Genomic DNA, 14,620 nt, shown 5'->3' on the forward strand with positions numbered 1-14,620 from the left:
CCGCATTCGGAGCGATGGTAACCCACAAGCGATTGTCGAAACACCATTACATCCAGAAGAGGTCAACGTTTGGTGCGCTCCGTGGGCCGGTAGAATCATTGGTCCATATGTCTTCAAAAATGATGCTGGTCAGAAGTTAGTCAATGGTGAACGGTACAGAAACATGATTACTAACTTTTTCGTGCCTCAGTTGAAAGACGTTAATGTTGCAGACGTGGTTTCAGCAGGATGGCGCCACATGCCACACAGCGCGCGTCACAATTAATTTACTGAAAGAAACATTGACGAACGATTAATTTCACAAAATGAACCTGTTAACTGGTTACCTCGTTCGTGCGATTTGACGCCATTAGATTATTTTCTCTGGGGATATGTAAAGTCTCATATCTACGCCGAGAAACCAGAAACATTGAGCACTTGGAAGCCAACATTCGACGCGTTATTGTTGAAATACAGCCTGATTTACTGCGAAGAGTGTGTAAAAATTGGACCTCCAGATTACGCGATGTAATCGCCAGCCGCGGTGATCACATACCCGAAGTCATATTCAAACATTAATGCCATAAAATGATCTGTCAAGTAAAATCAATTTCATGGATATTAAAAACATTTTTCTGTATTTTATTTCAACATAGTTCTCAGTCTCTTAAGAAAGAAAGAAAAAAATCTGTAGTCTCTCTTTAAAGGTTTCCTTCTAAGTTTATAATAATTGTACTTAAAAGAGTGACAATTACAAAATTATGTTAAAATAAGAATTTGTCTGACACCATCAATATGTGCTAGTGACAAGCGTGCACGGCTTTGGTGCCCGGGGTCCCAACTTCGATTCCGGATGAAGAGCCTTGAAATTCGATTGCAATGTGGTTGTTCGGATTTCACTCTTAAATTGTACGTCCACGACTCATATAGTCTCGGTATGCTGAAAAGGTACGCTAAACTTCAACAAACAACAGTGACGAATATTTATTGGTATATTACTAGTCTGTAGTATTGGATTTATTCCAGTACAGTAGTAAGTTGCAAGTATTTAGACGAAATCGTGTATATTTTGTGGGTAATGGTACATAACAATGAACATGCTATTGTGAAACAAATGCTCAATAGTAACACATCATTTATTTTCTGACATTTTGCAAGGAGAGGAATTTATTTTGACTACAATTTTGATCATTACGTCTTTATGTAAACAATTCAAATCACAAAATGAAAAACTTTTAAAACTTGGAAGGTATTACATGTTTAATTTGTTTATCACCTATTTTTACTTATTTTTTTTTTAATTTGTCTCTTATTTAAAGAAGAAATTAACCCATGTTCTAGTCTGTTGTGAAATAGTAAAAGTAAGTTCCTTCTTGTTTCTGAGAATTTATCTACATAGAAAATGCGTTATATTCCATTACATTCGTCACATTGATGAGAAATATGTCAACTCTGTTTCAATGAATGCGTCAAAGACGTTGACTTTGTGGTAATTTTATTTCATAATTCGTGCTGCATGAAAAATATTTCAACCTCCTCCTTTAAAATAGTTATTTTTTAATTGTAGTTCTTTTAAGTTAGTACGAACATCTCTCGTTCCTTAAAAAGTCTTTGCCTTGTACCATTAGGCTCTACTGTAATTTTTGAACGAAAGGGAAAAAGTCGATCTGCAATTCTTCTTATAACAGTATTATGTCTGAAGTGGAATACTATTTTCAATCAATGAATTTACTTTTCCACGCTTTAAGTACCTTTAGTATTAATAACTCAGAAGTACGTGAAATAGTCATTAATGTGTGACCAGAATGAGGCTCATAGAAAGTAAAGAACTTGAAACAAAGTATCTGTCGTTTATTTTAATACTGACCACAACGTTCGCTTTGCATTGTTCCGAAAGTTTCATTATATTTAAATGTATAATTACGTTTGCAAATATATTTCTGGATTCAAAGAAAGTTTCAAACCTACACGTGATTTGCCTTCCCGTTTTTGAAGGAGTGAGAGAAACTAACTCAAGTCAAGATAAAAAAAGAGAACGAGTGTGAATCTGTTCCATGTCTAAATTTCACAAAAATATATTACTTCGGAGATTCTATCTTTGCCTTCCTATTATTCTGTGATATTGTCATGTTATGTCTTCAAAGTTAGTTGCATGCCTTCTAAATTCCGGAAATACAAGTTTCGGTCAATAAGTAATGCACTATCCTTAATGACTTTGATAACTCAGTGATAATACGTGTATATATGAACTTACAACTATTGGCTACAGATAAGGATTATTCAATATACCCACCATTCCATTTTACACATTTTGTCCAGCATTCCTTCCAACTCTAGGTAAAATGCTAAATATTTTGAAACTACCCTCTAACTTGTTGGAATAACTTGTCATCGTTTTCAAATGTTCTACCACATACAAAGTTCTTCAATCTACTAAATTGGTAGAAATTGAGGAAGCCAGGTCGGTACTGTAAGATGGGTGAGGCATCTAAATCGACCCACTACTTTGCAATTTGTTCCAGTGTCTGGTGCGTTGTGTGCGGTATTGCGTTGTGCTGATGAAATTTAATTTGAATGTGTTTTAGGGCCAGTCTTTTTGTTGTAATTGTTCATTTTGGCTTTTCATCAATTGATATGTCCAGTTACTCATGACCATTTTCTCCACACGAGCCAAATTTAGGTCTGTTGCTGCAGAGAAGGACTTGCCTAGCCTCTCTTCGTCACTGATATCAAAATCATCAGCCCGAAAGTTCTGTATCTATGTCTATTGTGCTTTTTATCCAAAGTTTCTTTTTAATACACAGATTGTAATTCCGAATGAATTACTGTAGCTGAATGACTCCACGCTTATACAGAAACTATTACCGACCGTTGTCAGGTTCTGATGTTTACATTATAGTCCATATTTGAAAGGGCATTTTTTATTGCGATCGCAGATTTGAAAAGATGAATGTTGTATTTATCAACTACATATATTAATTATTTATTATTTATTAATCGTACCCTGTACACCTTCGGTTGTGATCCATCTTGGATGTGTTCAAAATGTAGGAGGCATGCTCTAAAGATAGATAGCATGACAGTATCACAGAAATAGAAAGACTAAGTCTCTAGAGTAATTTACTTCGTTGAAATTACCTAGACATGGGACAAATCCGTGCAACCTTTCCTTTTTAATTTTGACTTTAGTCCTCTTTTCTTCTCTATTCCTTAAAAAAATAAGAAAAACTTTGTATAGATTCGAAACATAGTTGTTGATTGCGGGAGTACACTAGTAGTAAGTGAAATGATAATTCTCCATTTAATATTAAATTATTCATACATAATATAATAACACGTCATATTTAGTCTATGATTTTAGCAAAACATGAAGAGTCTTCTTTTAATGAATACAATGAAATGTTAAATGGGAGATATCTTTCTTAAGAAAATGAAAGTTGACACCTAATTTCAGCAGATCAAAGCCAAAAATGTTGGCAATATTTTTACTTTGAAATTTTTCGTATGTTTCTTTGCGTGAAATGCAGAAGTTCTAGTTTAATGATACTATGCTTAAAATATCGAATGCCGGTTTAGTATAGTATAAGACAATAGTTTACATTTTCCTTTTGTTACTGTTGCAGACAGTGTGTTCATTAAAAGTCATTCTATCTACAATACATTGTATCTTTAGTAATTTTTATTGCTGAAAGCAATACTTATTGTGTTAATGATTTTGTGTATTAACAATTTTAAGTTAGGTAATGCGTTGGTGATGTTTTATAAGGTGAGTTTATAATAAAAGGTGGAATGGAAACAGCTGAAAGCGGATAGCAGAAAAGCTCATTTTGATTAGCTCAGTTCATAATGACTTACATAATTATTTTTTTTTCTCCTGGAAATTATTATGAATGATCTGAAATCTTAGTGATCCAACTTGGACACATATTTAGCAGTTTTCACTTCACACTATTCGTAACGTATATTTTGATTTTTCTGTATTTCTTGGATCTTTTTGAATCCACTTATTTCATACTATATCTATGTGCACTCTTTATCCCTTTCATCGTCATCCTTACGAACATGGTCATCTGGAATTGTTCGATGGTGAGTGGTTTGTGTTGAGAAGCTAAGTGTTTCGCAGCTTTTATTCTGTTAGTTAGTGTTCAGAGTTTTCCCCTGTTCCCATGTGTGGTAAGCATAGAAGTAGAGCACAGTAGAATTTGAATGTGTATATGTGTGAAATGAGCGTGTATGAGTGTAACGTATACGTGAGCGCTGTTGCGTGTGTGTATGACAGTGTGATTGCACTGCTGATTATCATAGCCAAATCCATTGTTATATTTGATTAGCCTCAAACATTGTTACGTACTCAATCTTGAGAATACTGAATTGTTTTGTCAGTGAATGTTGATGTTTTGGGTAGATCAGTTGTCTGAATTTGGGCTTAAAATAGCTTAGCAATTCGTTAAATTTAAGCCATCCAGCAATTTAAAAATCTGATATCTTCATACTAAATGGCTGTGTCACTTGCTGCAGAATCCGAAAAGAAAATCAATAAGATGTTAGAAAACCTGAGGAGGGACTTTGAAGAATATGGGAAGAAAATAAATGTTAGAAAGACAAAAGCCATGGTGATTGGAACGAAGCGGTCTGTGTCAAATATAAAAAGGAAAAAATAGAATCAATAAGAGCAAAATACCAATGATGATAATCATACTAAATTTAGCGTAATTGCTTATTCTTGTCACATATGTCTGTATTTTAAAGCATATTTTAGGGTAGTGTGAACGGAAAACTATTAGTTTTACACATTTCCAATGTATATTGAGCTATCTTGAAAAATACAGAAAATTAAACTAATAATTGAACAAGCAAGAAGTGGAATTCTAAAAAAAAATAGTTCTACAGCCCATTAAAAAGGTAAATGGGATTACGTTTCTCAGCTGCCCAATGAATTTTTTTCTTTCCTTCATTTTTTTTTCAAATATTGGTTTTTACATTATTATTGTATAAAAATAATGTATGTTTTTAAATATGCTACCTGTTCAAGTCGAAAAAAATCATTCAAAACCTCTACAGAACAAAATACTTTAAAAAGGTAATTCCAAAAGTCATTAGGTACATGAAGCGCGAGAAACATGCATTAAATACAGAAAATAAAATAAATTGTCATTAGTAACTTAATTGCAAATTATGGTCTTGGAGAAGAAGATGGGGGTTTGAGTCCGTGCTAACCTCGCGATAGTATTTTATTTGAGGGCCACTGGAAAAGTTTCTGCTTATCTGGTTACGTAAAGCTCGAGGAATATTTACCAAATAAAAACAAATTAAACTGTGTCACTTCACTTGGATGGACGACCTTCCCGAAATTCATTACTAAAAAATGTGTGACAACGGTGAAATTCAGAAAATCAGTTGCGAACAAGCCTAGTGTTTCATCCCCAGAAAACAAATGAAGTCGATCGATGTATTATTTCAGCTTTAAACGACACTTTAAAAAAGTTCCTCAAAATAGATGGAGAAATTTCCATTCTCACACAAAACTATTACTTTAAACTGCTACGAAAAATAAATGAATAGGCTTAAACAAATGTAATTTAAGGTAATTTAAGGATAGAAAGATCTGTTCATCAAATTTTATGATAGCGGAACTTTAGTATTACTGTTAGTAGTAGATTGCAAAAAAATTTCCAGCAGACCTCGTACTAATTCCTTTAAATAAATAAATAAACTGATGTGGAAGATTCTCTTGTATTATTAAAAAGAAGAGAGAAGAAAAGAAAAAAAGACTGCAACGCTTACAATACTCGATGTATTTTATATGTATGTATTCATTTTTTCATATTTGTTGATTTCTTAAATAAATTTACTCTTTGGATTCTTGAAATTTGCTCTTATTTAATTTGTTTTTCTACGTGTCTGTGCTCAGCCTCTGAAAAAATAAACAGAAATTTGGTGAGAAACCATACAGTTTTCAAACTGATGACATTAGTCTGAATCTTTACGCTTATGCTGGCATTCTGTGCAGGGTAAGGAGGAAGCACATGGTCGATTTTAAGAATCGAACCTGTACCTTGAAAATTGTAGAACTAAAGCTAGATATTAAACTGAAATTTCTGTAATAATAATAGTTTCTTTTGTAGAAGAATTTAGTGTGAAAGAGTTGTAACACTCCTGCTGTCATCTGTTAAATTAGTATCTGAATTATAATTAAAGTTCTAACAGCTCACTAAACAGATTTGACAGAAAATTTCATTCTCCGGTAACTTTCAGAATTATTACGTTCATAGCTAAGTATTTCAACCGGAAGTAGCACTAATTATTTCATGAAAGTACATAATGAATACGGTATGAGTAACCAATGGAAGTTAAAACTCCAAATCTAATAGCACAATTCGATGAACAATACAGACTAGCATATTTTGTTCTGAATTTATATGAAGAAAGGGAGAGAAAGAAAATTAGACGTCAAGTTTCTATTACGTATTTGATGACATTCATTCAGTATATATAATAACCTATTGATAATACAGTGTATTATGGTTTGCTTTTCTTCCATTTAAGGCTTCGAATTATCTTACAATATTTCAGTTAATTCGTAAGCAATAAATTGGATACAATAATCGTATAATATGCAAGGTTTGAACATGGTAGTCAAATTATTTTTAATTTACAGAAATCAATTTAAGAGAAATTCGAGGATCATACTAGAAATTCAGTGTGTGTTAGACAGCACCAAAATAAAACTGCGAAGTTTTACAAGCAATATGAAGGAATATTTGTTTAAGAAATTTTCGTTGATTACTGCTTGCAACATTTTATTTATGTTTTTTTTAGACTTCCAAACTATGCTATGCATAAGTATGGGAAGCCTTATAGAACGGAGAGGGATCAAGATGCAGTTTCTTGCAGTCTATTCATCGTTCAAAGCATAGGTCCGATCTTCTCCGATAACCCTTGATTCAAACCGGAAGTGGTTCAAATGAGTTATTTCCGGTTTCAGCGTTTATTGCTATAGAACGAAAACTGGAGCTGTTCCACAAATGATTTAGCGTCTGAAGACAACGTATCATGACTATCCACAATATTGTACCATAAATGGAAGTGGTTGAAATTTCTCCTTCCGGTCTCAATGCATGATTCAACATTACCACTATAGAATGAAAATGGTAACAGGTAGCGAAAAGCAGTTTTTACACACTAATCAGCGTCTCAGGGCAACATATGACTTTCCACAATACAAAGGAAGTGGTTCAAATGTACTATTACTTCCAGTGTCCAAATGATTTCCGCAGAGTAAAAATGGTACATGCTATGAAGATGCGATGTTTGCAATTGATTCAGCGTCCCAAGAAAAGATTCCATTTGCTTTATTAACAGATTAACCATTAACGGTTTCAACTTATATCGCTATAGAAGAAAACTGGAACTTATAGCAAGAAAGTTTTTTTGCAAATAATTTAACATCTCAAAACAAGACTCTCCACAACATATTACCAAAACCGGAAGTAGTTCATTTGTACTATTGCTTCCGGTTTCAACATTTACCACCATAGAAAGGAAACTTTACGAGAAACTGTTTTCTGTAAACGACTCAGCGTTTAAATATAACATATGACTATCCATGGCTCTCTACCGAAACTGGTTCAAATTTATTTTTTTCCCGTTTCATTACTGATTTCTGTAGAGCAAATACGGTAAACGTTATTAAGAAGCAATTTTTTTGCAATCGATTCAGCGTGCCAAGAATAGATTTCATCATCTCCTTTGAAGCTATATCCAAACAGGAAGTAGTTAAAATCAGCCGTTTCCGGTTTCAACGTTGATCACCACATACAAACACGGTAACAGATAACAAGAAGTTTCTTTGAAACGATCGTGTCTCAAGACAACAGTGGTTCATTGTTATTTCCGGTTTCAATGCTGATTTGCGTAGAGCGAAAACGAAAAAGTATTAAGAAAGCTTTTACAATTGATTCAGTATCTCAAGAATAGGTTCTGTCTCCTCTCGTAGCCTTCTATTCAAACCGGAAGTGGTTAAAATAATTTTTGGTTTCAACCGTATCGCCATAGAACTAAAACATGAAGGGATAGCGAAAAGTGACTTTTTGATATGGATTCGGTGACCGAGGAACAGGTTCTATCTTAGATATTATTACTCTATTGCAACCAGTATTTATAGATGAACTACTTCAAGTTTGAGTATTGAATTCACATAGTTTGGAAGTCTTAGTTTCACACTGTGAAACTATGCTCACTTGTTACTATTTTTATTATTTTTTCAGCACGTCCTTTTCCTTAGAGTGATTCCATTAGATTTTAAAACACAGTACACAAATGGCAAAAGAAGCAAAATACTATACTAAATGCAGCTCTCATATCATTCTCAGCTAAAATACGACATTGTGTAAGAATTAATAAATATTGCTTAGTGAAATTCCATAACCATCGTATGAAAGTGCCATTTATTTCTTTTGTTTGGACTAAATCTTCTATAATTGATAAGAGAAAACTGTCAAATTTTGTTTTAATATTGCTTCCACTTTTGATATATCTAGTTTTAGATATGGATAATGCATAGTCTTTTTATGAGCCTGATTGCGGATTCAATTCGTGATGGTGCTTACGTCGAATATATCAATTCGATTACGGACCCGTCTCGATTCATTTAATCCAACACTAGTTTGAGAATTTCGTGTTTCATAGCATTTAAACCTGAGCGTATAAATCAAAATCTTTCAGATTAAAAAATAGAGTTATTCTTCCTTCATATAGGTTTTTAAGTGGGCCGTGATGTTTTAAAAAATCTTACTTAAAGAGGTTGTAAATTAAATAACTATGTACTTCTACGAAACTAAGCTTTGATCATATGCCGATAGATATTGCAGGTTGTGATATTTTCAAATCATATCGTCTAGTAACACGCACATCTGTAAACAAATGCTTACTTGCCATTTTTTAAATCTGTGCTTGGTTTATTTTGAAGTAACTTCTAGATACCATTGATTTTCAGCTCTTAGAGGTGTAAATACAGGATTAAATTTGTTGTTGTGTGCTTCATGTTTCAGTGTAATATATTTCGTCATTAGTAATCCCACCGTGTGACGTTAAGTTCAAGTGGTCACTGTAGAAGTAGTTTGCCTTTTCTGTCACCTTCAAAGTTGTAGCAGTTTTCTCAAGATATGCAAACTAATTAATTTTAAATATTTCAGGTGCAGCTGCTAACTTGCGGAAGGAGGTTATCAGAAATAAGATCAGAGCAATTGGCAAGATGGCCCGAGTATTTTCTGTATTGAGGTAAGTTTAGAACACACGAATTTTACGTATTTATTAATTATATTGATTTGACGTACATAATCTAGTGATAATTATGCACTTTGACTTCGTTTCTGAGTCGACAAGAATGCCAGAAAATTTGGGGAATCCATCTTGACTAATGTAAATCTAAGTACGGTATACCTTACGGTATGATTACGGTATACCTTACTATCCCTTAGCCCCTAGACTTGGTATCTCCTTATCATATACCATACCAAAATACAAGTCAATTTTTTAAAAATAAATTACAATAATTAAACTATAGACGACTACCTAATTGTATTACACTGAAATAGGTATGCACTCACCAAGTTTATGTATTTCACACATGTTAGTTTCACTGGTGATTTGGCACACATCTTCGCGATAATCTATTTCGTGTCACCAGATACCATCATGGCATGAGCAGCAATGATATTAAGAACTTTCAGATTAGCGAAGAGTGGTGATACATGGGCAATATCTTTACCGCACTCAAAAATTCACAGGAGGATAAATTCAGATACCGAAGTGGTCATCACTACATTAACGCGTCATCTTGTCCTATGTATGCTATTCACCTGTATAGTAAATTGGGTGTTGTACGCCTTCCTGGTAGTGAGCCGTCTTTGTTCAAAGATTGTCATTGTTGTCTACATTCAGTTGTGGCATTCCAGTGAGCGCAGGTTCTTCAAAAAAAAAAAAAAAAAAAAAAAAAAAAAAAAAAAAAAAAAAAAAAAAAAAAAAATGGTCACTACACTTCTTTCGAAATTGGCACAAAAGACATTTGTTTATGGGAGTCTCGCACGTAATCTGATACTTCTAAAGATTTTCGAACCTCCAGATACATAGATTGTGCGAACTCATCTTTACAGAAAGATGAAAGAAAAATGGATTCCCGTGCAGACACGTGGCTAGATTTGAGCGAATCCCTTTAAATGTAACACTTGTATTTCAGTGTAGAAGTAAGATGCACGTTTTTGTACTTTTTTTTTACTGAAATTCAAATGCAGCCGTCCGTAGGGTCTCTTACGGAGAAGCCGCGAAACCTGTAATAGCGAGAGACTAAGCTATATTTTGCGCGTATTGGTACTGCTGGTGAGCTTATCTAACGCAACGAGTTTCTTTGTATAACCTTGAATGTCGCGGCCGATGAACTGTGCACAGCTAGCCTTCATCCATGAATTTCTCCTACGTGAAAACAATAAAAATGGATTATTCTTCTATTCGAAATAATTGCTAGATTTGTGCGTATTCTAAAACCGAATTACCGCTGATGTACGTCGAATGCCACGTTTGCTTCCTAGCGGCAGATCACGTAACTTGCGCGCGACAATTTTTACTTTATATTTCTAGCAAAGTAGGAGTTATCATAAACTATTGCTTAGTTTATTTGTTGTGACTTTCTAAAATGTTTTGCTGACCCACTATTACAGTAGATTGATTGTTTCTTATCTGCAGTTTAAGTGTCTTAATTAATCTTTAGAAGCTGAAGTCACATTCCACATTGTAACAGAAGTCGAATGAGTATTATATAGTTTGTTTAGAGGTCCTTAAAGCTCTTAAGAGAGGAAGTTATTCTCTTCTAAAACTTTTGAAAAAGTTCTGTGAAAAGAGAAGACGGAGTTTTCACAGCACGGGAGCTTTGTTGAAAACTTGGTGAGCAGAACTTTTTTTTGTACACAACTATAAGAAACATTATCAGTTGACATAAGAAAAGTAAAACTTTTTGCGTGTAATAGGCCTACATCGATATTACACATACATTTATTGCCACGATTTCATGTAAAAAATACCTTCATATATAGCATTGGTTTCCAAACTTTTTTCACTGACAATTTTACTGAACTATCACGACACACCTGTTTATTTTTATTATTATTATTATTATTATTATTATTATTATTATTATTATTATTACTTAGTCCTATAATAAATTCTGTTACAAAGTAAACACCAGACTACAGGCACAGTTTTCAAGCAAATGTATTGTTATTTAGTCGTTACAGAGCACCTATCACTGTCAGGTCTTGCAAATACAGAGCACCTATCACTGTTCAAAATGACCGCCGCTGGCCTTCGCACAGGCCTGAAGTCTTTGGGGCCAGTCATCGATCGCGGCACGCACCGTCTCGAGCGGAAACTCCGCCACTGCCTTCATAAAACAACACTTAAGACTCGCAATAATTCGATGCCTCTTCCTGCAAACGCTGCCCTCCAAAACACAACAACTTGTAGTTCAATGGGTTCAGGTCGGGACTACTGGAGAGCCAATCTGATGAAGTAATGAAATCAGGTACATTCTTCTGAAGTCACTCGTGTGAGGTCTTTGCATTGTGGGCCGGTGCCTGTTGGAAGCTCCACGGCTCATTTTTGAACGTGATACGGTTCAACGCTTCACAAATGGCTCCAATACTGTCGTTTGGTACATCTATCAGACGTTTTCACACCATTTTCACAGAAGTAAAGGTTAGTTGTGCCATGGTACGATACCCCCTTCCCCCGTACACACACACACCAAACTATCACTGAAGTGGGATGATGGTTTCTGAGGATCCGTGACGTGGGTTCTCGAGCTTCCTGGGATGTTGAGGCGTAAACAGGTCGTTTTGACGATTGTTAGACTCTTCAATCATGAAGATTTTTTTTCGTCCATGAAAATTATCCTCCTGTGGCTACCATTTGCGTAACGCTGAAGGAACCGTTTCAATTTTTGCTTCCTCTGGACCTTAAGCTGGAAAGTGAGGAAATGACTAGTTCTTCTCCGATAAGCCCTGAGTCCTAGATCACTTCTAAGCACATGCGACATAGAAATTTTCGGAAGGTTCATCTCTTGAGTCATAACTGTTTGTTTCCTCGCAGGATTTCGTCGAATTCGCGCCGCCATTGCTTTTATGAACTTCTAGCTCCTTACTGCGAGGTCTGCCATTCCTAGGGCAGTCCTCAATTGTCCTTGTATCACAGTATCTCTTTATGGTCTAATGTAGAAACATCCTGCTAATCTTTATTTTTTTCCGGGTGTCCGATGGTGATTTGCCAGCTTTGTGCAGTGTCATTACTGCTACACGATTCTCTTAAACACTCCATTCCATTCGGCTGGCAGCAAACTTCACCTTTCAAAAGTCCCGCTGATTATCACCAACAGTAGCTTTTTTTAGAGCAGCTTTGGGTATTGTAGAATATATACTTTATAATTGCATATACGAATATGTCATTAATATGTAAAGCTTGATAAAGGGAATGATATATTTCCGAAACTGTAGAATATATACTTTATAATTGCATATACGAATATGTCATTAATATGTAAAGCTTGATAAAGGGAATGATATATTTCCGAAACTGTAACACACGTTTTTGGTAAGTTTTTGCTTTGGTTAGATTTGGATTTTTACTTCTTAAACTAAATTCATTCCCAAAGCTGGAATGAGAATTGTTTATGAAAACAAGAAGACAAGTTGATATAATTAACTAAAATTATTCATTTTCTCAGACAGTGTGTTACAGTTTTATTTCCAGAGCAATGTTTTATGTTAGTATAACGTCATAGATATTTCATATTTCAAACTAATATGCCCTTCTGGAGTTGACTGGCTAACACTATTCGTGAATGTGTGATCCCGGATTCAGTACCCACGGGAAATTTTTGTTTTACCTCCCACGGTTATGCCCTGTAGGCTAAAGGAGACGGATGATTAATGAAAATGAATGAATCTGGAAGTAATTGATGGAATAAGAATGTGGGAGAAACTGGAAGAACCCCAAGAAAGACCAGGACACCTCGCAGTCCCTGTGGGAGATAAAAATTTCTTGAACCTCTAGTGGTTCAGACCAATCATTTAATAATAGATTCTGTCCTTCAGTCTCTGTTGCCTAAAGAAATAAGCAAAGTTCAAATAAGTAAGTGTTGCAGAGAAAATGTTAAACTTGTACCTGTAACTAACTATGGTAACAGTGGTGAGAGAAATGATCATACAAGAAGAAGAAGAAAAAAATTTGTGGATATTCTAAGAGGACTAACAAAGCTTTCATCAACAATGCTGCAATTACTTTAATTGTAATTTGGTGTTATTCTCTGAGATACTATTGGATGAGGTACGTAAAACTGCGTTTATTCGAATGAAGCAAGTGCAGTGTACTGGCATGTAGTTTCAAGGTTTCATAAACTTCACTTGCCGTTCTACCGTCCTAGGCTTAACAGATTCACAAGTCAAGGTTTATTCTTTAGTTTTGAAGGCCAAAACATTCAAATTCGAAGCTCATGGAAAATGTTTCTTATACTAAAAACGTAATGTAAGCGTATTTGTTATATCAAAATAAGCGTGTGACTCGAGTTAATTTATATCTGTTACAAAATAGTACAGTGTTCTTGCTTGTAAGTTGAAAGCTGTTCTTTTATTATGAAGGTGACTGAAATCAAAGCACTGATAATGTGGTTAGAAGAGTTGAACTTTTTGAAATATACTTCGGGAAAGCAAAGGTAGCATTTAAATAAACAAACCGTAAGAAGGTGGAAAAGAGAATATGTTCATTTTTTTTTTCCTAAAGTTACATAATTCATTTTCATCTCTTAGGAGAACTTAATACAAATTTGCTACGTACAACATATACATGCCATCATATATATAATGCACAAAGAATTTTGTAAAAATATTTTGAACAAATAAATAAATAAAATGAGCAAATCCATATAAAACTATTAATTATATGTACCAAAGTAATTCCCTCAAACGATTATGTTTGAACTTACGAGCCTTTTTGAGCATTGTATTATTCTCTACTCACAAACCACGATGTAATTATATTAAATGTGAAAAGGTGAGCTGCTGGATCGAAAATCGAAACCGGGCCTTAGGCTTAAAATCCCGGTGCATTAATCAATATACTACGCAGTTCTCCCCGACTAGTTAAACATCGAATTTGACTGGGCCGTGTTCTGTTGGATAAATGTGGTTGGTAATATAAATGTGTAATCTTATATTTCCCATGTATATAAGTTTATAATTAGTAGTAGAAATTTCATTCTAAAAGTTAATGTCTTTTTTGCCTCTCCTTTTTCAGAGAGGAGAGTGAAAGTGTTCTTCAGTTGAAGGGATTGACTCCAACTGGTGCTTTACCGTTGGGAGCTCTGTCTGGTGGAAAGACTTCACTTAAAAACGGTACGTAAGCTGTCAAGGCGTCCTATCTACCATAATAGCTTAGGTCATTAATTCTCAAAATGGGATCCTAGATTTTTAATTTACTTATTGACTATACATAAAATGCAAATATTCTACTGCTGTATGCTGTATGTTTGGAACCCACAAACTGATTTTCATAAGCGTTTGCATTTTCAGATTCTGCAAACAAGTTTAACTTTGCA

The 14,620-nt window shown here is 34.4% G+C and overlaps 1 protein-coding gene across 1 annotated transcript in view; it reads left to right on the top strand.

The window, feature by feature from the left end:
- The window catches only part of LOC145660529 (serine/threonine-protein phosphatase 2B catalytic subunit 3), a 412,317-nt gene that overhangs the window by 368,695 nt on the left and 29,002 nt on the right, over positions 1–14,620 (top strand). Inside the window, exons 11-12 of the mRNA XM_081725713.1 lie at positions 9,174–9,258; positions 14,320–14,417. Of these exons, the coding sequence (XP_081581839.1) occupies positions 9,174–9,258; positions 14,320–14,417 (183 nt within the window). The remainder of the gene's footprint in view (positions 1–9,173; positions 9,259–14,319; positions 14,418–14,620) is intronic.

The sequence above is a fragment of the Thermobia domestica genome, chromosome 1 (assembly GCF_964235325.1).
Source record: "Thermobia domestica chromosome 1, izTheDome1.hap1.1, whole genome shotgun sequence".
Lineage (NCBI taxonomy): Eukaryota > Metazoa > Arthropoda > Insecta > Zygentoma > Lepismatidae > Thermobia > Thermobia domestica.